Genomic DNA, 25,230 nt, shown 5'->3' on the forward strand with positions numbered 1-25,230 from the left:
TCATAGCCACAGACCACTGGGATACATGTGGGGTGTGCATCAAACATAAATGAGCAACAGCTTTTAAAGGGACTTTGTTCTAAGTTCTTGTAGCTCTTAGTTTAAACTCCTTAACTTCTGTACCCCCACTAATCAGAATCCAAGATTTTCAGCTGCTTCCCAAGGTAAAAAAGTGACTGCTGTTATTGAATGGAGGGTCCGAAACTCTTGAATAGTACAGCAACAGCAGAGCAGCTGAATCTGGTTTTGGTTATTTTTATTTGAGAAAAACACAGCCATTGAGAGAATATGTCTTCTTTCTAAATCTGAAAAATCAGAGCTGAAAACTACTAGAGTATCAAACCCCCAAGCACACAGAGGTGATTTAGCAATATATGTTCCATCAATTTTCAGTGAAATCAGAAATTCTCCATAGGACTTTTTCAATAGAACGTGTGTTACTGAGTCTGCAAGGGTCCTTGAAAACACCAAAAACTTTACTGTTGTTTATTTTAGTTGGTTTCAGTATATTTTGTTGCTTGTTTTGGTTCTGTTTTTTTCAGATAGTAGCTGCTTGTCACCTAGTCCTTTTTTTTGTGCTTGAAATTCTTTTTTGTATTTTCAGAACTATGCAAAGCTTATTCCTGGAGCTACTGTTGGACGATTACAGAAGGATTCTGGGAATATTCTCCAGTTGATCATTGCTGCATATCAGGTAAGACGGTTATAATGTGTTTTCATCCTGCATGTCTGTATTTTCAAAATTAGATTGCAATTTGGTAAAAACAAGTGTCTGATTCTTTCTATGCACTGATTCCAAGAGCATAATTTTTTATGCTTAGGTGCTGATCTTAACAGGAACACTTTTGCTTGTTTTAAGAGCACAGAAACAAAATCCCAATAACCTTCCCAATAATTCCTTTGTTCTGCTGGAATGCTGAATTCACATCAGTGTCTCATCTCTCTTGCCTTCTTCATAGTCCTGTATTTCAAAATTACTTTTAAGCCTTCTTTAATATAGGTATTTAGTTCTATATCTCAATAGAGACTTAACCTTCTTCCCATCAACAGATGTCAACAGAGCAGATGCATGATTGGTCTGCAGGAGTATCTGGGGAAATAAAGCACTATCTTCTGCTCAGTGCTCTTCTCTGCTTTAGCAATTTGATGCTGCCCCTGTGAGGCTGTTCTGAGGTTTTTTAAAAGCAGAACGCAGGAGCTGAAATTTAGATAATAGCAAGAAATGTAAGGATGACAGGAACATAAACACAATGCTGCTCTTCAGAGTTTTGTTTGTAAAACGCATCCTGGCTGCCTGGTTCTCTTCCGTCAGGGAAAGTTTTTTTGACATTTTATACATCTTCCCACAGATATTTTAATTCACATATATGCTGGTATACCATGGATCAGTGACGACCTTGGTACAGCTCAGGTTGTTTTGGTCAGTCCCAGTTTCAGCTGGGTTTGGTGGGTGCTCTGAGCTCAGTGCTTGCTCTGATTCCATAGCAGCAGGAAGGAAGCTGCAGGAACAGTGCTCCTGCCTTTGGGCCATGAGCCGTTGTGTCCTCATTTAGGTACAGCATGTCTGGACTATGTGCCAGAGTTGCTCATAGGTTCATAAAATCCCACACATGTATAAAGTGACAGTAGCGACATGTCACACTCAAAATTTCCCAGGCACTATTTTATTACACTTAAAGGTTAACAATCTTATTGCTTCATGATTTAAAATGTTCCAAGCAGGAAACACTGAAAGCCACCTTATTTGACATAAGTTGAGACATCTGAATTTCTGGGGACTGGGAAGGGGTAAATGAGGGCAGACCTATGGTTAAAAATCACATGCAAAGCAGAAGGCATAATTCCATTTTTGTCAGTCTTTCCATGATACTCTCAGCAGTGTAATTCAATGCCTGGTGTCTCTGCTCCTTTACTCACAAGAAAGGAATAAACAACTACTTGCCCCCCAAGAGTAGAGAGCTAGGCTAAATCTTTTAACACTTTGAAAGTGCTTTCAAGTCTTTGCTTGCTGTACAAATACAAGGTTTGCTAATGCCATTCACCATGTGTTGCTATCTAAAAGCTTCAGAGGAGGAAGTAAGCAAGTTAAGAAAGTCTGAGCTGTCAAAATATTTGTTACAAGGAGATCTTGTGTTCTTTCCAAGTATGATTCATTTTCTTCTGTAAGCACATTTCTGCCTGCTTTGTTTAACATTGAATTCTGCATAGCTTTGCAATGCAGAGCTGTGGGCTAGAATGCATTGTGACAGATATCAGGCCATTTGATTGAAGTCATTCCAGGATTTTAAAATTTCAGAAAAAAATCCACTCTTCTTTTTTCAGCGCTTGTCCTTTCACTTACAGGAAGATTAGACCAAAGAAACACAATATGTTAAAAAAGGACAGATAGCACATGAACACAAGTTTGTAACACTGCTTCATCTGTTGTTTCATTCAGAAATTCTTTTGAACCACAAATGTTTCTCTGCGCATGGCTTAAAGCTCGCTAAACTGTCCACAACTTGTTCCCAGACTATGGCCAGGCAGCTCAGTAGATTTAAAACACCATTAGGAGTCCTCACATATATTAAGATCTAATAAACTTGAGTTTGTCACAGTTTATGTGTTCATTTTCATGATGTAAGATGTGTATTTTGACCTCCCACAACAGTAAGGCAAATTCAGATAACCCAGTACAGACACCAGAATTTAACGTGTTATTCAATGAACATTATTATTCAAAGACTTGGTGTTCAGGAGCATTTAATTTTCTCTCACAGTTGCTTTCTATTTGAGCCTTGTAGTTTTGCTGCTGGTAGAAGAGGGATTGTTTGGTGATACTTCCAGCAGCATTAGCACATACAAGCATTCACTGTTTTATCTAGAGGTTTGCAGTATTTGGTCCTTTTGTGAGATCCCAGCTATTGCAAACTGTTTGAGTAGCAACATAAGCACCTAACTCTAAAACAAATGCAAAAGCAAAATTGGACATATCCAGAGCTACCAGTATTACCAACCAGCTGCCCAGGGCACGGTTCTACTGCTTTGGCTGTGTGCTGGAAAGAGCACTGGGTATTGCGTGACTGTGTCTTGCTTTGGTTTATTGACAAGGCTTTCCGAATGAAAAGACATTAATGAAAAACCACCAAAGACAACCCTAAGACAAATTTCCAGGGAAGCCAAAACACGTACATAGGACAGGGAGTTTTCCTCCATGCAAGTTTATACCTATTCTACTTTTAGTTTGTTTTACCACACCAGACTTTCATTCCAGTGAATCATCCTGATGCCTTGACTAGAATGACTCACTGAAGTAAGGTCAGCAAGCTCTTCATGGGGGTATTTTGTAAAGCAGTTAAGCTGTAAGAGCACAAAGCCAAGCCAGTGAGACTTTTTCTCAGCAATTGCTAAGGTACTTTTGAAAAGATTCCACTTACTGGATCCACAGCCTAGTGAAGTCATAGGGAATTTCCTTGTGGTGTGCTATAGGTTCGGATTAAGGTTAAGCTGTGTAAGCAAAATTGCCATAAAATATTTTAGAGAGCTGAATATAAAAACTTGGTATGAGAGAGCTCAGGAAGTAAGATTTTCACTTAAGAAGTGAAAGTTTGATTGGACAGATTGATTTAAGAAATGAAAACATTTTTTAATACAACTTGAAATACCACCAAGAGCTCATGAGGCAGGAATTTTCATGAGAAGAAAGGAAGGGAGGAAGCCTTCCGGCTGTGGGAGCTCACCATGCCACTTGTCTCTGGCTCTGGCCCAGGAAACATTGGGCTAACTCATGGAGGCCCTGCACTAAGGCAAAACTGAGCTCAGAGCCTGCACTGCCGTGAAAGCGATTGTAAGGTTTGATTCATACAGTCACAGAATACCAGGTTGAAAGGGAAACAGTCTAGACAAGATGGCCCAGTCTCTCATCCAGCTGAATCTTGAAAGCATCCAACATTGGGGAATTCACCACTTCCCTGGGGAGATTATTCCAATGGCTGATTGGTCTCATTGTGAAAAATTCTTCTCTTGTGTCCAATCAGAATCTCCCTGGGATAAGCCTGTACCCATCACCTCCTGTCCTTTCCACATGACTCCTTGTAAAACAGGAATCTTCATCTTCTTTGTAGCCACACTTTAAATACCGGAACATGATGATAAGGTCTCCCCTGAGCTTCTTTTCTCAAGGCTGAACAAACCTGGTTCTCTCAGCCTTTCCTGTGGCAGAAGGCTTCCCAGTCCTTTGATCATCTTTGTGGTTCTTCTCTGGACCCTCTCAATGTATGGCTCCTGAAGAACCCTTTCTTGTAGTTTTTGGCATCTCTGATCAGTTTCAATCAGAGCTGAGATTTTGCTTTTCTAACTTCACACCCTGACAATGCCTTTACAGTTCTTAATGGTTGTCTGCTTTTCCATCTCTGGTACACTTCTCTTTTGGTTTTGAGCAGACTCAGAAGCTTGCAGTTGAGCCAAGCAGGTCTCTTGATTCACCTACTTCCCTTATCTTTAAAGGTGATTAACTGGTTTTGTGCTTTGAGAGCAGTCTTGAAAATCTCCCAGCACTCGCTAGCTCCTCTATACTCCATACAAACTTCCCATGGAATCCCGCCCAACTGAGCTCTGAATGAGCTAAAGTTTGCTCTTAGTACTAGCCTTCAGCAGGTTCAGCCAGATCCCAAACTCCACAATATTTTGATCACTGCAGCCAATATTATCACTGAGACATTACAATGCAGGTTTTCTCCATGAGTAGCAAGTCCGGCAGTGCCTCATCCCTGTTGGTACATCTAACATTTGTATGAGGAAGCAGTTCTCTGTGTATTCCAGGAACTTGATGGATGACATGTGATCTGCTGTATTGTTCTTCCAGCAAATGTTTGGGTAGCTGAAGTCACCCATAAGAACCAGGTTCTGCTGATCTGACACTTGCTCAAGTGACACAAATATTGCTTCACTGGCCTTATCACCTTGGTTTGGAGGTCAGCAGCAGATGCCTACTGTAATATTCCCCTTGGAAACAACCTCTCTGATCTTGACTCACAGGCATTCAACAGGACTTCCGTAATCACCATAGTTGACTTTTATACATCCAAGGTTCTTCTTAACATAGAGTGTGGCTCCTCCTCTTCTACCCTGCCTGTCTTTGTGAAACAGCCTGCCAGGAAATTCTACCAGAAGAGATAAAGAGGGAGCAATATTGACATAGGCTGGCTAATCAGGAAAAGCCCAGTTCTAGCAATGCAATCGGGGAGACAAATCCTTTCCTCAGTAAGACCAGAGCTGAAGGAAAACCTGTATCAGCCAGCAGAGCACTTAATGATGAAAAATGATTTAATAAAACATTGAATTTATTCTCCTGCAAGGGCAGGAAATAAGCCCCGTGATAGTGGATATTAAACTGATGCCACCATTGCTTCCCACTGAAAGCTGGCTCTGTCAGCACTTGCTTTGTTTTGTTCATTCCCCATTTTTTTTTGCAATAGAGAAGTTCTGTAAACAAAGTGCCAAATCCACAGATTTACCTGTGTAATTCAGGGTAAGTTACAGTCTATCTTCCACAGATGTGGAGCAGTAGTGCTCTTGGCAGTGTTACTGCTCCATTCATCTCACACCTTTTTTCCTTTAAGGAGCTGAGGTCCGAGGTGGAGCTGGAGATCCTGGGAGAGACAGAAGGGCTCAATCTCTCTTTCACAGCCATCTGTAACAATGGGACCTTTTTTCCACATCAGAGGAAATGTTCTCATGTGAAAGTGGGAGACACAGTAAGTAAAGCACAAATTCTCAAAAGACATGAAGCCCAGAGAAGGCAGGACACCAAGGCAGAGGGTTAGCTCTTTAGTAAGAAATCTTCCTCTGAAAAGGTTACAGAAAAGTAGGTGGTATCTGTGACCCTCCTGTTCTGTCCTCTGCATGTGCTTCCAGAGTACCCTGCAGAGCTACGTGTGCTGCAGCTCCAAACAGACACCATCTTCTCTTCCAGGTCTCTTTCAATGTGACTGTAAGTCTCTCCTCTTGTGAAAAAAACAGAAGGCATATTGTGATAAAACCAGTGGGGCTCAGTGACACGCTGGAAATGGAGATTGATCCCCAATGTGGCTGTAGCTGTCAGGCAAAGGCAGAGATGAACAGCCCAAAATGCAACAACGGGAAAGGATCGTTCGAGTGCGGGGTGTGTGTCTGCAGCCCAGGGTACGTGGGGCCACACTGTGAATGTGACGAGAGCTCCCTCAACACCAGCTCCTGCAAGGGCTCAGCAGAGCAGAGCTCCTGCAGCGGGAGAGGTGACTGCTACTGTGGGCAGTGTGTCTGCCACCTGTCCCTTTACGGAAAGGTGTACGGGCCACACTGTGAATGTGATGACTTCTCATGTGTGAGACACAGAGGGCTCCAGTGTGCAGGTATGGTCCCTTGATGGTATTTTTCATGTCTGCATTTTAGAGTTTTATTGTCTTGCTCGTAGCTATGAGCTTGTGAATCTGTATTTGTATCATATCTGCACTTGCACTCAATGCTGCATAAAGTGTAATGTACCATTTCTGAGTGATCTTAAAACAAGAAGCAACTTTTAACTCTGTTTTCAAATTTAAAAATGAGACACCTTTAACCACTCCATAGCTAGTCTAAGTTGGTATGGCTGTACTGGGCCTTATTAGCTACCATCACACTCAGTCAGACTTTTAATGGCTATCGATGATTGTAGCTCCAAGACAGTTTAGGTAAGTATATTGACATACATCTGACATACATACATGACATTAGGTAAGTATATTGACAGTGTACAATTTCACTCCGGCATCATTATCAAAGCATAGCAATATTAATTGATTAATCTTAATCACTTTTTAGGATAATTCTGATATTTTTAGAATTTAACCCAGTAACCTCTATTATTCTTGGTTTGCTATAGTGTCCTTGTTAGTAGGATATAATCAGAATTTGAGAATTTGTGTTTATAATTGTTTTCCTGGGCTATGCCATTATAAATCAGAAGTGATTCTACTAAAACAATGGGAATAGTTAAACTGTCAGGAACCAGCAACAAGACTGCTGAATAGATAGGCTGAAATTCTGCTGCTATAAATGAAAGAGGATTTACCGATTAGGTTGTGTACTGTTGGGAGATACGATCTGTGTGGAGGACTTCAGTGAAGAGAATGGAGCTGCACTTGGCGTACAGCCAGTCTAAGTGAAAATTTGATCCTCTGGCTTAACACTGCAAATGCCGTGGGAGGAAGAAAGGCGTGTAAGAGTGAGAAGAGTTGGAGAGGGGAAAATATCTGCTATTAAGGAGAACAATTTTAAAGGCTATCATGCAGATTCATACTAAGAAACTGAACTGAAGTATAATAAATGTTTTTTTCCAGGTAATGGTGACTGTGACTGTGGGGAATGCATGTGCCACAGTGGATGGACTGGTGAATACTGTAATTGCACAACTGACACCAGCACCTGCATTGCTGAGGATGGGACACTGTGCAATGGGAGAGGCGAATGTGTTTGTGGGTCATGTGCTTGCACCCATCCAGGAGCTTCAGGCCAGACTTGTGAAAAATGTCCTCTCTGCGGTGACCCTTGCAGTTCCAGGCGGTAATGTGCTGGTTTTGTTTGTATCATCCAGGTGTCTCTTTCCTATGCTGCCTCAGCAGTGTGCTTACTGTCACTACTGTAAACTGGATTTACGGACCAGAACCCAAGAGCTTTTTTGCCCTTTGAGAGGCATAGTCATGACTTGTACACCTACCATTTATTGGTATTACTCTTGTAAAAGAGCTTTATAGAAAACAATTTAATCCCCTTCAAGCAGCACAAGTAAAACATCACACTTCCACTGCTGTCCCTGGCTGTCCAATTAACCAGAATGGTGACTTTATGTGATAACATCAGATAAAACAAGATGAATCTCCTTCCAGTTCACAGTACAGATTGAAATCATCTCAGCATAGCTGATACAGCAAAAATGAGGACTCGCAGAAAAAAATGGCATTTCTATTACTGTTCTCATGCCTATGAATAAGGTCACACTGCCTGCTGAGGCTTTATACATGTGAAATTCATAGTCCAAATTCAGTTAGCTTGGGTGAATCAAAGAGGCCCAACTATGATAAATTAGGTTGTAGTCTGGGGATGAAATCAGTGGGTAACTGTATGTCATATATAATTTGATGATAAATTGATTGTAAATGGTGAAATGTCTTCTGTTCACTGAGCATACAAAATTTATGTAACTTTCCTGCTGTGATGCATGGTGTATGCTACAGTGCATGATAGGAAAAGCAACCAAAAATATGTGTGACATAAAGCTGACCACCCAAAGTAAACCCATGCTTATGCTTGTATTTTGTGAGCTCTTGCAGGGCTAAAGTCAGTCCAAAATGAGCAGCTTTTAGGAGAAATTTAAGCTAGAAGTCAAATCAGGCTCCACAGAACACATGTTATTAATGCCCCTATTTTTGCTTGCTGAGTGCCAAGTCAGTTTAAGTTGCATTAATGTTTCATGGCGATGTCATGTCTACTTATTCAGTTAAAGCTCATTTCTCTTCCACAGCCGCTCTCCACCATTTTTTGCATGTCTGCTGTTGCAGCCAACCCTGTATCTGAAATGAGAAACTGTTCTATGGCATGTGATTAAATTGCCTCATATATTAGTGCTGAATTTGACCCACAAAAGTGAACCTATCGGTTTGTTCAAAGCTTTAAATAAAGAGAAATTCTGCATGCAACTACTCTAAACATGAGGGATAATGCTGCTGCTTTCTTCTGCCCAATTTGGCAGAGAATAAGAAATATAAAGTTACATGATGGGCATTACATTAGCCTATTTAAACATCCATATTGTATGCAGCATTAGATCTTTTCTCTCTGTTTCAGTGTTTTTCCTTGCTGAAACACACGGCAAGGAAAGCCAAACGAGAGAAAACACTGGGAATACCTGAGTAGGGTAACTGAGAAAGCTGAAAGACTAGGTCAGAGGGGGTGGGGATCAATGGCTAGGCAGCTGAGGAAAAGAGTGGTCGTATCAGAAACATGGCAAATATGACAAAAACACCAACAACACTGAATTTGTCTCCATGAGATAGAGGCTATCCCATTACCTGCTCACTTTTACTATTTGGCCATCTCCAGAGAGAGTGATAAGGTCATCTGCATCTTGTGAAGATAATCTCTGCAGTCTCAGCATATTCCCATGGATATATGTAACTCAATGCAACAGGAGATGGCGAAGGGTTTTGGGGATGTTTTGTTGCAGTTCCTCCCTTTCTTTTCTTTAAGCAATCAGTCCTTCAGGCTGCTTCTCAGAGTCTTAGCCCCTCAATCCAGCTGAAGCTGTTTGTAAAGAATCAGCAAGATACATTTTGCATCAGAAATTTTCATATATGAATATTTCACTGTTTTCTTTTTCCATGAATAAACTCTGGATTTATTAAGATCCTCACTGAATTTCTGGGAAGATTTTCAATGATTTCTAAAGGAAATGATTTAGATTCTGTGTTTTTAAAGATTATTTCAGTCATTTCAACATTAAATAAACAATTTTACAGTAAATTGCATTATTATAATTAGGATCTAAGTAAATAATTCCTGAGACAAATAATTGCATTCAAGAGACATCTGTTGAGATACCTGAATAGTGTTTTAATACATTATTCAACAGACTTTCAGCAAAGGAAGAATTATAGTAAGTGCCCCAGCTTGATCTCTCTCAAGTCTATTTCAGATATTGTTCATCCGATAGACATTCCTTTGGCTGGTATTTAGCGTGAGTGTAGTTCTGAATATTTCTTTTTGAAAATGAATGTTATGTGTGAGTAACTCCATGTCTTTGATAGACCGACATGAATAATGTTGCCTGGGGTTCTGTCTGGTAGCTAATTAGCTGGGAGAGAAAAGAGGACAAGAAAGAGCTTATCCACAATACCTTTATTCAGGTGGGGGGGTTTTGGTGGCAATACCTATCATATTTCTGAGAACTACAGTATCCATAGTACAAGACCTTTTGTTTAGCTTCCTTTTAAAATGCAGATGCATACACTCAGGCTTTTATATTGTTGCTTTGTGACAAGCAGAGATTGATGAGCTACTGAATTATTTTATACAGGAGCTGTGTGGAATGTCACTTGGCTTCCGATGACAAGTCACCGGGAGAATGCAGTGAAAAATGCAAATTGGTTGATGCAACTGTCAGCACCACAAAGGGTTTGTAGACTCAGTCTTCCTTTTCTGTGTGTGTGTGATTAGTGATAGTTTCCAGTTTCAGTAGCAGAAAGTAGCCTCGTTGTTCTGCCGTGGAATTATATTAAGGTTTATGAGGCAATTGCTGCTTTTCTACAGTTCTGTGGTAAGTAGGAAATACAGACCAGGGCTGGTATTATCCTTCCAGGTTAACTCATTGGATCATGCCTGCTTTCTAAGCCGTTTATGTAAAAAGCATAGGATTTAATAAATACCAGTCCCTACAAATCAGTGGCTGATGAAGGCCCCTCAGTTTTTGTCATGCCTGTACCATGAGTTCCAGTGTGGCTTTTTTTATCATACAAATGCAAAACCTGGCTCCAGTCCTTATGCAGACTCTTGATTACAGCTGGCAACTAGACCCAGCCCTTTAACCTGTGGCAAAGACGTTTCTAGTATTCTAGAGACTGAGCACATCTTTCAGTTGTTTGCTTTAATTAAAAACTGCCTTCCATCAATTGGAATTTGTGGAGTAAGAATTAACCTTGAATAAAACATTTATCTCAGGAAAAGAAAAAAAAAGTAAAAGAAAAAAAAAACACAACCAAAACCCCATCAAACTTTAACTGAAATAGTGCATCTTTTTCTTTACTGTAGTGGAAGGGACTTGCCTGTTCAGTAGGCAGTCTGTACTTATTACGGCAATTCTAGTCTCAGTTGCATAGTAAAATGCAATTGTTAGGTGAAGCAGGACATAGCTACAATCTATTCACATCACAGATGTGGATAAGCATTAAGGAAGACATATGTAAGAACGAGGATGACAATGCAGAATTCTGTATGCACATCCTAAGGTTTGTGCCTACGAACTGCTGGAAGCCCATTCAGAGCTGCATGCATGCATGCATAAATTTCACTGATGTACAACAAAGATCTGCCTTTTGGTTTTGATGTCATTACTCCATAATACAGAGCTCAAAAGTTGCAAATGTTGCCGTAATGAAAACTAATTCTAATGTTGTGTTTTTATTAAAATTATCATGCTTTGCCTTTCTAGACATCAATATTTGTTTATAAACATAAAATTGTCTTTACAAGCTTCAAAAGCATATAAGCACTATTTAGTAAAGTTTTCGGGTTGTTGTTGCCAGATGGCATATATTTGTAGCTAGGAATATATAATACAGTCTACTTTCAAATATAATGAATAATAATCAGGAGCAGAAACAGCTGCTTACGTGGCTCTGTTCACATACAAGGGGTCACAGGAATATGAGCATAACAACATCATCTCCTGTTCCTGCTTATTTCCTTTTTTGCAAGCCCTGTGCTTCGCTGATTGGGACTGTCAGTTACCACTTTAGATTTAAGATTTATTTGCAGCAATTACAGCAACTGCTGTAGTGAGGGCTAGGTAACTGTTCCCATCCTAACCCCTCAAAAAACCCCCCAAAACAAATGAAGAGGCTGTTGCAAACTCTGTTTCATCTTAAATGCTTGTGTAATAACAGCTCAGAGGATTTGGCAGAAAGGTTGCCTCATTAGGAAGTCCCGAAAGGTAAAAAAAATAGTTTTCAGAATAATAGTAAAACAATTATCCTGAAATCAAAACTGTATTACCTAAACAAAAAAAGGATTTTGAAAGTCGTATAACTAGACTACCACATATTTCAGACAGATTATTGTGCAGCTTCATACAGTAGCATACTGCTGCTTTCTGGTTTACAGTTCAGCTTCTTTAATGCTTCAAGGCTTTTTGAAAACTAGAAGTAGCTCAAGGTTAAATAAAATATTAGCACTTTAAAGATTTGCTTTCTCTTTTGCATGCATATGTCGCAACTCAGTGACTGGAAATGTGGAGCAATAAAAAAAGCGTAGGCTTTGCATTTTCCTTTTTCATGGGAATGCCTGTTTTAGCCTCCTAGCCTGCCTGGGGATCCATCAGGACACAGGATGGTACAGCAACTCTGGAGGTGCTGATGGGTTCACATTTACTGGGCTTATCTCCACAGCAGGCATCACTTTTAAGTCTTTATTTTCAGCCATTTTTAAGATATGAATATTAAATAGGGATAATCCTCCTTTGCCAGATGTGTGTAAGAGGAGCCCCTGTTGTTCTACTTGCTACCCAGGAAGAACCGCAATTACTAAGTGGCTCCTGCCACCACCCCAGCCACAGGGCACCAGGCTGCTCCTGCCACAAACCCAGTAGGGACTCCTACACTTTCCTCAGAGAAACTGAGTTTTTCCTACCCCAGAGTGTTGACACCACAAAAATTCCCAGTGCAGGAACAAACTGGATGCTGGAGCCTGAATAAATCCCTGTGTCAGCGCTGCTCTGTTGTTCTGACTCAAAGTGACATGAAGCTGTTCAAAAAGAGCATTTTGTTGAGCAAAGGACAAATAAGAAAGGGTATAATGACATTTAAATTTACAGTCAATTTTTTGTTATTGTTGAATCTTTTATCTAAGTATCTGTTAAGAAATAGTCTTTTGCACCTTGGAGCTCCAGCTTACCACTCTTACAGAATTATTCTTCCATTTTAAATACCACTGAAATGAATGGAATTAGGTTGCAGGCAGAAGTGGGAGAAGTATGATGGTTTACTGCAGAATGCAGAAAATTACACAGGTGTAAATTACAGTAGTTTACCTACCTAGGCAAATTTTAGTGCTGATGAACTGAAAATCATGTATGCAATAGTCTCTCTTAGTGATCCTTCATCCTAAAAATAACATCAGAGAAATGAAAATACTAAGCGTAAGCAACATTCTGAATGGCTTGAACTGGCATCTTTGTTCTAATTTCTTCATCCTTGCACACGACCAGATTTCTGCTCCCCTTGGTCTCAAATTAAAAGTTACAATTTAGATATAACTAATATCTTTGCAGTTACTGCCTTCTGGATGATATTTGGAATATGCCTGCAAGTTTGTCTCTGCCTTCAGGATAGCTAACAACTACCCTTTTCCTTTTTTTTTTTCCTTTTTTTTTTAAGCAAGCTAATATTCTCTGGATGTTCTTGCTTAAAAGAATTGGGAAACAACCAATATTGCAAAACTTGTGACAGCATTACTGGAATTGTGACCGGTAATGAGTGCCATTAAATCAGCACACTCGGTCTGCAGTTTGTGGCTCTTCTAACAAAAACAGATCTTGTTCAATCAGCAAGTCTTGTCTGTCTGTCGCCTTGATAGATAACACATTGCTCTGGCACTCAGGACAGGCAACAGGTTAAATACAAGGGTATCACAAATCATGTTTCCATTAAAATCTACCCCGTTGATTATCTTTTTATAACAAGCAGAGACAAGGACTCTAGGGCAGTCCTCTATTTATACTTTTGTATTTTCTATGGTGTTCAGCAGTGTTGTCTGTAAGACCAGACTTTATGACAATAAGCAATATAGACAAAAACACCAGAAAGAAAAGTGAGCACTTTTTTCTTTATGTACCACAGAGTTCTTTAAAATCCATATCCTGTCTGCTTCCTGCTTTATATTTCATTACTAATTTTGAGAACTTAAGATTTTCAGCACAGTTGCTTATGAAATTTTTGAAAGAGTTTTAAATGGCTAAGAACTAATGGAAAGTGACAACTATTTTTAAAGAAATGCTTGAGAAATTTACTGGTTTTTCTTACCTCTAAAAACAAAAACCTAAGTTTTTTCCAAAAAATGTATTAAAAAGCATTCCTAGATTTCCAAGGCTGTAAAAATACTGGGTTATATGGAAATATAGTAAGTCTTCAGCCCCAAAGGTATTGTGAGGTCAGACATTTTGCTCTATATAAATATTCTGTAATTGTTAGGCTTCAAATACGGTATTCTTGGCTCTGGACCTGCAGTCTCAATTTTCAATCATTTGCATTACATTGTCTCTTAGAGCCAGCTTCCTCCTGCCTGTCTGTTCCCTGTGGATGAAGTTTTCTCAGCAGAAAAGGCTTCCTGGTTAGAAATCATCAAAAATAAATAAATAAATAAAATAATAAATAAAATTAAAAAGATTAAGTTTTTGTGCAGATCTGCATAAAATTGAGAGACAAATGAAGGAGGCCAGACTGTCACCTCAGATCACTTTTTATCTGCTTCCCTCGGAATCATGTTACAAAGATCCCAGAATCACAGTTTCTGTTATTAATCTATATTTACCATTATGACAGTGCTGGACACACTAATCTTTGAGAGGGCTATTGTGGAAGACATAAATGCAGCCCTTTTAACGTTATCCATTGCTGTGTGTATGTCTACTTCTGAAACATAACCTAGACATGGTAGGAGTAGCTGTAAACCAAAGAGAACATGCTGTTTACTTTGTCCTGTAACTGGGGACTATTACATTTCCTAGACAGCTGGTGGTAAAGCATCTTGGAAGCACTTCCAAGTCATTGAAATTCACAGTACACTATATGGTCACTGCAGATTGACAACACCTGAATCTGTTCTTTGAAGATAGAAGTGAAAAACTGGAAACAAAACAAAGCTTGGGTTAAAAGAAAGGTTGTTAAATTCTGTAGAAATTCTGAGGTTATTTCTGCTTTCATCCTTCACTCTTTACCATCCACAGATGAGGCTGTGACAAGCACAATGCCAGCAGTCTCTTTTGTTATTACACGTTAAATTTAATCTGATTTGAACAATGACTTTCTCTCCTTCCCTCTGCAGATTATTCAGAGGATAAATCCATTCCCTGCTCTTTGCAGGGGGAAAATGAATGTATAACCACATTTCTACTGGCTGTGGATGAACAGGGGAAGACAGTCATTCATAGCATAGAACAGAAAGGTAAGCAGTGAATATTGCTTTTTCTTCATAAATCGAATTTAAAAACGCAGGCAGGGTGAGCTATCTAGAAGCTGAGCATTTTTAAGCAGCACAGAACTTCCCTGTGTTTATAGCTATCCCCTGCCCAGCTAGAAGACCACCTCCTCAAGTACTTATTTCATGCACTAGTAAAATAAATTCTTGGCCTTTAATGAAAGATTGTCAGAATGATCCCTGGGCTGCAAGAGTAAGTTATTTTTTTCTAAATCCTTGTGTAAATCAAAGATGATAATACCAAATGTCTTTTGCATTATATGAGAAAACTGTAAGTCACTTTGAAATTACATATATTTTGAAGATGGACAAATACCCAAGACAATGTAAGTGGGTATACCTGATGAAGACATTTATAATTACCTTTATTGTTCCAGTACCATTAAGTTTTGAATATTTTACATAACTGATATTCAACAGAAAACTCTTTATATCCTTTCATTTAACATTGCTACGTTATTTGCTGCTGCTTCACTACTGATGTTTCATTAAAGCTTCTAATCATGTAGGACAGGAAAGAACACAGACACTGCTTTTCATCTGCCAAACACTTTAGTTTCCAGGCAATAAAAATACTCTTGTTTGTTTGCTTGTTTTGACACACCCAGTGTCTCAGGGTTAAATGTTTTTTAGTTTTAGAGAAAGCAGATTTGCAGCCTTGTTCTGTTAGCACAAATGGTGCTGACCCTTTCTGAAGCCTTTGTTTAGCAGACATGTGAGAATAAAAGTGATTTCACTACACAAATAAAAGCAGCTTCTACCATAAAAGTGTTCTGCTGTAACTGTAACCTATACAAAACCAAAGATAGTTGTAACAAAGCTAGTACTAAAGAGGCACATCCCTTTGTAAACTACACCCCTAAGACTCAAGAATTTAAGAGTAAGATTTTTCTCTTTATTAAATACATTTACTATGCATTTTATGTAGATCTGAATAAAAGAAAAAAGTGAAATAAATATCTTAAGGGAGACTCAGCTCATTAAACCCTGTGTAGTGGCCCTCCCATCACTCTACAATAACCAGCTGTGTAGTCATCTGCTGCTCAGCTCCCTGGCCTTGAAGCTACTGTGCTGTGGTGGCTGCAATGTGTGCAAACGTGAACTGAGATAAGGCCTCCAGCAGCTGTTAACTGACACAATAAACTACCAGGGGAAGAAGTTAGCAATTAATTTTTGTAACATTTTAATGCAGTATTTTTCAGCCAGTTTCACAGTTAGCCGGTTTAGCAACTAACAGGAGAAAAATAACATGGACTAGAAGTAAAAGGCATGCACGCTTCTCAGTAAATGAAAAGCCCAGCGTGCCTCTTGGCTGTTTTTAATTGCCTAGAATTTATTGATTGGATATCCACAGTCATAATCGGTTTTGTTTCCACAGATTGCCCACAGCTTCCAAATATTCCAATGATAATGGTGGGTGTCATCCTTGCTATTCTTCTCATTGGCATTGTTTTACTTTGTATATGGAAACTACTGGTGTCAGTTCAGGACCGAAAAGAGGTGGCCAAGTTTGAAGTGGAAAAATCAAAAGTTAAATGGCAAACGGTACGTTATGAATTGACTTTATATGAGATCCTTTAATTTGGTTGCATGGTGCGCAACAGGCTCTAAAATCATCTGTCTTGGTTTTGTTCCTTTACATTGATAGATTTTACTTGTAGCTTTTCACTACATTTAGTATTCCGTAAAGTGTAATTAGGATTTTTTTAGGTATGAAAAATAGCTAGAATTTGATCTCCTGGTTTAATTCCTTCCACATGTCAAAGCATGTAGATAACATTTTCTATTAGTTCTTTTTTTAATTAGTACCTTACCTTTGAGTAATCTTAGCAAAGTTATTCACTGCCTATGTGATTATCAGAGCTGCACCCCTCTTCCCAGAAACAGAGCCCATTTTGGGAAAGAGACATTACTGTTGACCCCTGTGTGATAATGTAAGCTCATTTACACAGAGCAGCAATGAATGTAGGCTGTCCAAAATGCAGGTAAAAGGACAAAAAAAGTCAGGCCTTATTTCCTATCTATAGCTTGTGGGTGCTTAATGCAAGCTTTTACCACATGTTCCCTTTTCTTCTTTCCTCTCTGACACTGGCTTTTTTGCTCTGAGCAAAATCTTTCAGACTTCTGAGGCTCTTTGGAAAAAAGCATGTTGAGTAAGCATTTTTGGTGGATGTCAGAAGGACAAGTGGTATGCTGGCTTTCTCATATTAGTGAGATACCAAGCTCCGAAGAAGTCAAAAGACATTACACTATACGTGCTTAGGGCATACCACTTGTTTCCAAAGATATTCTGGATGATAAAAGTTTGCATGGATTTAAAATGTCTACAGACAAATCCATAAGGGGAGGACAGTCCCTCTGACCCTGGAGGTTTGTGAAATGTGTGTCAGTTTTTCCTTGGCAGCCTGATTTGCCCACTGTTGGAAGCACATTGCTGGACCAGGCAGATCTCTGGCCTGAGTTTCTCACAAAGTAGAATACAAATCATCTTCTGCACATCGGGAAGCAGAGTACAACCCGCACTGTAATGCTGGGTCAGGAATCATGGATCAAAATGATCCCTTTACTGCAGAGGGATGCTCAAGGCAACGGTGTGCAGCTACTTCTTGCACTGAAGCTATGACAAAATGAGTTAAACATTGCATGACTCCCTTCTGTTTGTGTTTGCTTCTTTTTTTCTTTTTTTTTTTTTTTAGGAAACAAATCCACTGTACAGAGGCTCAACAACCACTTTTAAAAATGTAACTTACAAGAATCAAGAAAAGCAAAAAGGGGCCATGGCTGCAGATTCCTGTTAGCACCTCCGACACTACAAACTTAGTTTTACTGGCAGGAAATCTAAAACCACTTGTTTCTTCTCAGCTGATTAGGTGATGTTTGTTTACACATCACAGTGGTATAAGCATTCTGTTAGAGAAAATCTATCTTGTGTTGGCAAAACTATAGATAACATATTAATGGTAAAAGTTAGTAGAAATATTTAAAAACCCACACCAACTTTAATATTAAAGCCCTCAATCTTAAAAAAAATTAGCATCACAAATATTTTTATTTTTTTTCATGAATATTGAGGGTTTAAAATCATCATATGTATATTGTATAGCCTATTTTGTGAAATCAGGTATATCCGATGAGCTGTATACTGAACTCCAATCCCATATATTTGTATTTAGGAATGTATTTGTACCAGTCTATTTGGTGGGCTGGATTAAATTTTAGAAGATAATTTTTTCATGGATGCAGCTTAAACTACTGAGGTTAGAGGTTCCTCATAGCACTTGTGTGACCGAGTAGTCTTTCATCATAAACTAGTAGTATTATTGCTCATCTTCTGTGCATCTAAGGTATACAGAAACATCTCCTCTCTAATTCTTCTTTCTTGCTGTGTTTCCCTCTTTCCTTGTCCTTGTGGCTGTTTGATGTTCTTTAAGAAGCCAGTCCCTGGGGTTTTCTCAGGGAAAGTTAAATCAAGCCTTATTCACTTGCAGAGTTGTTTTCTGTTCCAGACATAAACTGCCTTTCCTTTTTTTTCTTTTTAATTCTTTTTCTTTCTTTCTTTCCTTTAAATTTCAGTAGAGAGGATCCAGAGGAAAAGAGAAACAATTGTAAATTAGAGACCCCAGTAGAGAAACTTTAAACCAGAACTCCATTTCACCATTTAGGCACTCAAAATAAACCTTGCATGCTGGACCATTACATGAACCATTGCAAAAGCCCTTTAGATGCAGGAAAAGATCACACACAAAGACTCAGTATCACACACAAAGACAGCACTCTTTTGTTGATATATCCAAAATTGTGAGGTTCTTTCAAAGCCCAGCACTCAAACTGTTTATTCATGTGTGAAATAACGTATTCAGCTCTTTTGGGCCAATTTTTGTATTTTTTCCAAACTGAGTAACAAACAGACCTATAGATTCCACTTCATATTCATTTCCAAGACAATAATGAGGTTTTTAAATCTCAGTTGTAGCTAGTTACTCCTGACTTGCCATAAATTCTTAAACTGTAATGCTGTTATCATGCATCGAACCAGGGGAAAATAAAAAAAAAGCCCAACAAAATCAGCAAACATGCTGGCATGAAAAATTACAGTATTGGGCTATTTTAAGCTAACAATATGTACTTTACTTTTTAATACCACTTTTCCTCTGCATTTTTAGTACTCTGGAACAGATGGTCAAAATGTACATATGAATGTACTTACAAAAGAAGACTTCTTAGACATCAAAGGTACATTGACACAGTCACAGACAAACTTATGTACATTCCCTATAGTAGATCATATATTTGAACTAAAAAACTCGATGTCCATTTTGTAATAAATATTTACAAAGTCTGTGCAACTTCAGTCTCTATATCCTCTACAGTTCCTGGATGTGAGACTGATATATTAGCTAGCTCTGACCCATGCCTGTTTTAGGGCCTGATCCAAAGCCTACTGAGTCAATGGCTACAGATGAGGATCTAGTTTCAGTGAAACTATTAGTTTTGGTTTACAAAGATTGTTTTGTTTAAACAAACTGGTTAATACTGTCTATTAGTGGATTAGAACCTATAGTATATATTTCTGTGCAAAGATAAACAGTATCAGACACCTTTGGAAATAAGGTGATACTATAACCACATATTAAATACAAGATTATTGCAGTGTGAAGGAAATGATGGCTGTCATTAAACTGGAACAGATAAGTTACAGGTTCACATCTGTACCCTTCAGTATTTCTGCGTATCTCATAGTGGAAACTGTGCACAGACAAAGGCTTGCATCTGCAGCCCTTGCAACCACTAAACTCCCACAGATGTCAGTGCAAGTTACATGTGGGACCAAATCCTGTTTTCCTGGCACATGGATAAACTGACAGGAGGCAAAAGTGGACCCTAGATTTTGTCTTGGATTCCAGTTGGGTCAGCATTGCCTAAGGGACTAGGGAAATCTGGATTTAGTTCATGTAAATTATCTGTTACTCCTTTGTTTTTCAACTAGAAGTTAACAAATAAACTTTCTCTGAAAGAAGCTACATTACTTTTATTACTTTTAAAGTAACAAAAATCTATACTGTTTATTAAATACCTTTTAAGTTCTGTTCTGAGAAGGCTGATTCTGATACTCAATATTAGGGTTGAAAGACCTTCTTCTGTAGATCACTCATTTCAATATTGAAATGCATTTCAGTATTCAAACATTATTAACAAAGTGGTGCCCGCATTTCATATCAAACACTTGCTGGTCTACATTCCCTGATCCTAGAGGAGATTTCATTTCACAAAGCTACCCACTCTCTTCCCATCAATTGCAACTTCTAATCATGAGCAAAGTTTCAATTTGGTATGCAGACAATGTTTACAGTTCAATTACTCCTCCTAGCAATCTCTCTCCAAAGTATCAAAGATGTACAGAAATCAGGCAGTATATTTTGCGATTTCACTTCTGTGACCGCCTGTACTATGAATGGTCAGTGCACCTTCAAAGAATTCATCAGAAGAGAGAAGGGCTTGGTGAGGAAGGTCTCTGTTACTGAAGGATATTAAAGAAGTAGGCTCATGCATATGAGCCATCCTTTTAACAGCAGTAATTTATATAATAAAATTTTACTAAACCCCCAGATCTCAAGAACTTTCAAGACCCTACTTGGCATTCACCCTAAAAACAAGAGTGGTGTTCGTCTTATTTTTATTAACTGTATTGCTTTTATCTTGTAGCATTTGTACCAAAGTTCACCTTCTTCTTTATTTTTTCCCTCCACCAAGTGATGAATGGGTTTGTGTGTGGTGAGTGGGTCTACTGATTTCATGAATATTGTTTTGACCTGAGGCTGGACCTTGAGAGTGGCCAAAACATTTTTTAATAGTAACACTTTTATTCACTGAACAGTTAAACTGAATAAAAGAATAATCATTAGCAATTTCATGGTATTTGTGTATCTTTTACACCCTGTAGAATAGTAATTTCAGTAATACATGTTAAATGGATCATTTTTCATTTAATTTATAAAAGTTGGATGTTAACCTGTATTGTATGTGTCCAGATTGCATTTAACTTTGTTTTGTAATATAATTAGTGGGCATGGAGCCTGGGATACAAGACTCGGATGTCAAGTGCAATACCCTCCATGTCTTGTCTGCCTTTATACAGGAGTTCAAGTTTGGTTTGCAATATGCATAAGGGAGTTAATTGCCCCATAAAACTTATCACACAACATCTAAAAGTAAAAAAAGAGACAATTTTTATTGTAGTCTATTTGAAAGAAACAGGTGAATGCTCCACCTTTTTTCTGTGAAAAAGGAGCTATTTAACCTTGAATAAAAACAGTAAAGTCAAATGCATTTTTAAATGCATTTTATTATTCTTTCTTCATTTTTCATTTTGGCATGTGTTTTTATCATTGTTTTCACATGATTTGACGAATCTTAGCAAACTTATCATGCTTTGGCATACCTTAGACCTTATAACTCCTCCCCCTGCTTTTTTAAGACAGCACATGAAATTTTACATCTGGGTTTTCTTCTATTTTTGATCTTCTTACTTTTTAAGGAAATGAGTTAATGGATGAATGCTGTAAGCAACCCATTTCTGGAATTCTGATTGATTACATATGACATTCTTTTATAGAGTGATCCCGAAGTTGTGTAACTTGCTTAAAGCTAACGATCCATCCATTCCTCAAGTTTAACAGCCGTAATATATTTTTGGACCTACATAGCAAAATGCATATTTTCTCTTTAATCTCTTCAGTTCCCTTTTTTTTCCTCTAATGAAAATTCATGTATTTTGATGTCTGCTAATTTCCTCAGCGAAAAAGAACATACCTCTGCACTCCTGACAGAACTGTACTTAAACTTCATTGTATTCTCCAGGCAAAATGTAAGATCATTCTCTTGCATTTCACAGTGGATTGTAAAAACTGAAACGGATACAACTGCATAACGTATGCTCATGGCAAGTAATTTAGAATGTATGCTACCCTCAAAAATCTGTACTTCTTTGGTGGGTTTTGTTTGGTTTCAGGAATGGTTCATGCTTAGAAACTTCTGTGTTTTCACTGACATACACACATATTAGCTAATATTGACAGATAGATAGCTACAAAAGCACAATAATGGCAGGTACTGCAGATAACTATAAAGGCTTTGGCTTTTCAAAGGTCATGGTAGATTACAATTGTTTCCTGAAGCTGGCTCAGGTTTTCTCTTCTCCCAATAACTATGCCAGTGCAAGAAACAACCAAAACCTGATTTTCATTGCAAGCTGTCCCTTCCTCATGCTATTTATGCTACAGTTTTAGCATAAAACTATTTTTTAAAAATTCAGTCTTAATTTTTTTAAATTTTAAATATTTTAAATAGTGTTTTTTACATTTTGTAAAAAATTTTGATCAAAATAGACAATTTAAAACAGTTTTAAGACATTTCTGTACTCAGGTGGATGAAGTTCTCAAGGTATGATGTATCTTTTTAAAAAGTCATTTCTCCACAGGGAACTTTTCTCAACAGTAATTTTTTTCATTACCATTTCCACATTTAGAATAGGTAGGAGTGTAAATAAAACCAAGGTCTTTATGTATGAAGAAACAGGAAATTTCTATTTGCTGTTCAGCAGTTGAATGTTACCTGTGTTTGGAAAAGTGTTTACCACAAACTTCAGGCTACAATGTTAGTAACTCTAGTTCAAAGGCAAATTGTACCTCTTGTCCATCTTCTGAGGTGAGAGGTTAAAACTTGCTTTCTCTAGAATTCTCAGCTGACATGAAAAATCAGACCTATACAGTATAATTACTGCTTAATAAACTCCCAGTTGCTTCAATTTTAGGTTATCATAGATATGAAGAACCGATTAAAAAAAGGAAAAAAGAAAACAACAAAACCTGAGAATTTTATTGCCTTTCTCTATATCAAAGGCCAAGATACCTGGCCGGAATGGATTAATAGCATTGGTGGCAAGTCATTCCCACTGGTTAAAAAAATATTTTTGCTTTTTCTATTGTCTTACCAGCATAAAATTCAGAGAAGAGCGTAGAAATTTTAACAAGTGGTTCCCTGCTGCCTACCCATATGTGTAAGTGTGGATATAGTATAATTATATATAAATTATGTAAGTAATGAAGAAACATTCTACCATCATGAAGGCAATGGGAGCTCTGGCTTCCAGACTTTCTTAAATCCCAGCTCTTAAATCCTCAGATATGAGACTGACTATATCTGATTTACCACAAAACAGAAAGATAACAAACAAACGTCCATACCTCACTTTGTATTCCATAAAATGTATCTAATGCAAAAACTATTCCACTGGAGAAGAAATTGTTAAAGGAAAGAGGAAAGTAAAATTGCTTTGGGTTTCCCTGTGTGAGTATTCTCTAATGAGCACAGTGAATGTTTCCATTACCTGCAGGGTTTCTAAACATAAACACACAGCTAGAAAAAAAAAGATCAGCTCTTCTGAGAGGGAGTGCACAAGGTGCAAAGGCACACCTACTCCCAACTTGTAAAGTCATGTCAGCACCAGGTACACATTATGCCCTAGAATTTCTGCAAGCATATGTCTTTACATCCAGACAAGTTTGTTGGTTTGGGGGGTTTTATTTCCTTTTGGTTTTCCCAACTAGGTTGATGGTATGCTGTTAAGAGGTTGTCTATCCTTCCTAAATTGTAGTTCTTGGTCTTTTAGTAAATAACAGAGTTTAAGGCTATGCTCAAGCCCCACTTCTTCTGAGTTACTGTCTAAGCAAAGACAGAGGTGTTGAATGGCTGTGTAGAGTACCTAAATAGCAATGACAGATCAGCTCAGAAAAGTGCACATATACATATATGAGCCCAAGTATACACAAAAAGAAAACAGATCATCAACAGAGAAATTAAAAGTATTTACAAAAAGTGGGTTCCAGATAGAAAATGAAATAAAGGAGCCAAATCACTACAGCAAGTGCTCTGAAGAAAAGCAGGTAAACAAATACAATTGGAAAGTTACACAATTTGATGTGTAAGATAATATAAACTATGCCATCAAGTTTTCCTCAGAAAATGTTGTCAACCGCATTGCTTTTACAAGCCACTATGCCAGCAAAGATGTCTTACTATGGTAATTAAGTAGGGATAGCTTAGCTATAAATACCCAGGCCAGTATAAATGCATTTAGAAAGGATTTGCCAGTTTAGAAAGACTAGGACAGATTCTAGACAGTAAAAACCTGCTTAGCCAAAGAGATTCATCTGAATAGTGAAGAAAAACTACACAGAATTAATAAATGCTTCTTTGCATTTGGTAAAATATTTACAGAAACACTGTTGATACGTTCATTATTGGGAATCAGAATGTGCTTACTTTGAACTTACTGAGTTCAGCAGAAAAACCCATCGGAGGTCAGGCTCGTGCCCTCCAAGCAGCTCACTGGCACCTTTACTTTTAAATACGGGATCACAAACACAGCGTGATCTCTCAGCGTGACCCAAGAGGGGGGCCCTGGAGCAACAGAGCTCACGACTCAAAGTGGCCAAATCCTCTTGAAGAGCTGTAGACAGTTCTGAGTGGCCAGATCTTCATGAACGGCCATTTACAAGCTTCTCTCTTAGAATCTGAAATTCTCCGAAAGCTGCAGCTTTCCTGAGAGGAACACTGCAGTTCCTGTAGAGTTAGAACCCTTCTGTCTTGCAGAGCCAGGTCACTGGCCAAACAGCTTGTTCAGCAGGGTTTCCTGCTGTTTGTTCTCTGCCAGACATTTTTATCGTCTGTTAAACTGTTTGGAGAAACCCTCCTACTTATCTGCTTCTTTACAAGTGTTTGGCTTCACTTGCTTCTCAATTCCTTCTACTAAACTGCCAGTGAGAAACTCTGCCCAAGCCCAGAGGTTTCTGTTTCCATCCTTTATTATGATTATTGAGATGGACATGGGGGAACAGAGGCTCAGTTCAATTACGCTCCAACACTATACGTTTATTTTTGTACATTTATGAATACATTTGTATACTTGTCTGCTACAAAGAACCATGCAGAAACATGCTTATGCAGATTAAAACCAAACTGTCCTGCTGATTCCAGTAAAACTGCTCTATCTTTAACTAAAAGTTCTGCTTTCAAGTTTCCGTCTGCTATTCATGGCTTCCGTAAGACTCAAAACCCAAGCAGGGCAGCTCCTTCGAATATTCTATTGAAGACCCTAGCAAAATGGAAGAAGGCAGTAATTTTTCCCCATTCCAAAATGTAAAATGACTTCGAGCTGACAAGCTGACCCAGCTAAAAACCCAAGTCACCCAAGTGGGGTGTTTAGAAGTG

At 38.4% G+C, this 25,230-nt stretch overlaps 1 protein-coding gene across 7 annotated transcripts in view; it reads left to right on the forward strand.

The window, feature by feature from the left end:
- ITGB6 (integrin subunit beta 6) overlaps positions 1 to 25,230 on the forward strand; it is a 98,374-nt gene that overhangs the window by 12,159 nt on the left and 60,985 nt on the right. For 5 of the 7 annotated variants that reach the window (XM_061344181.1, XM_061344183.1, XM_061344182.1 and 2 more), the window contains exons 8-13: positions 605 to 694; positions 5,601 to 5,735; positions 5,954 to 6,371; positions 7,338 to 7,560; positions 10,070 to 10,167; positions 14,809 to 14,928. In XM_061344181.1, the coding sequence (XP_061200165.1) occupies positions 605 to 694; positions 5,601 to 5,735; positions 5,954 to 6,371; positions 7,338 to 7,560; positions 10,070 to 10,167; positions 14,809 to 14,928 (1,084 nt within the window). Of the gene's footprint in view, positions 1 to 604; positions 695 to 5,600; positions 5,736 to 5,953; positions 6,372 to 7,337; positions 7,561 to 10,069; positions 10,168 to 14,808; positions 14,929 to 16,339; positions 16,507 to 17,657; positions 18,000 to 25,230 lie in introns of those variants that run through there. The other 2 variants (XM_061344185.1, XM_061344184.1) reach the window with 2 other exon arrangements.

Source organism: Neopsephotus bourkii, unplaced genomic scaffold (genome assembly GCF_033783945.1).
Source record: "Neopsephotus bourkii isolate Nb327-2 ecotype Australia unplaced genomic scaffold, CSIRO-AGI_Nbou_v1 NB_196, whole genome shotgun sequence".
In the NCBI taxonomy this organism is placed as follows: Eukaryota; Metazoa; Chordata; class Aves; order Psittaciformes; family Psittacidae; genus Neopsephotus; species Neopsephotus bourkii.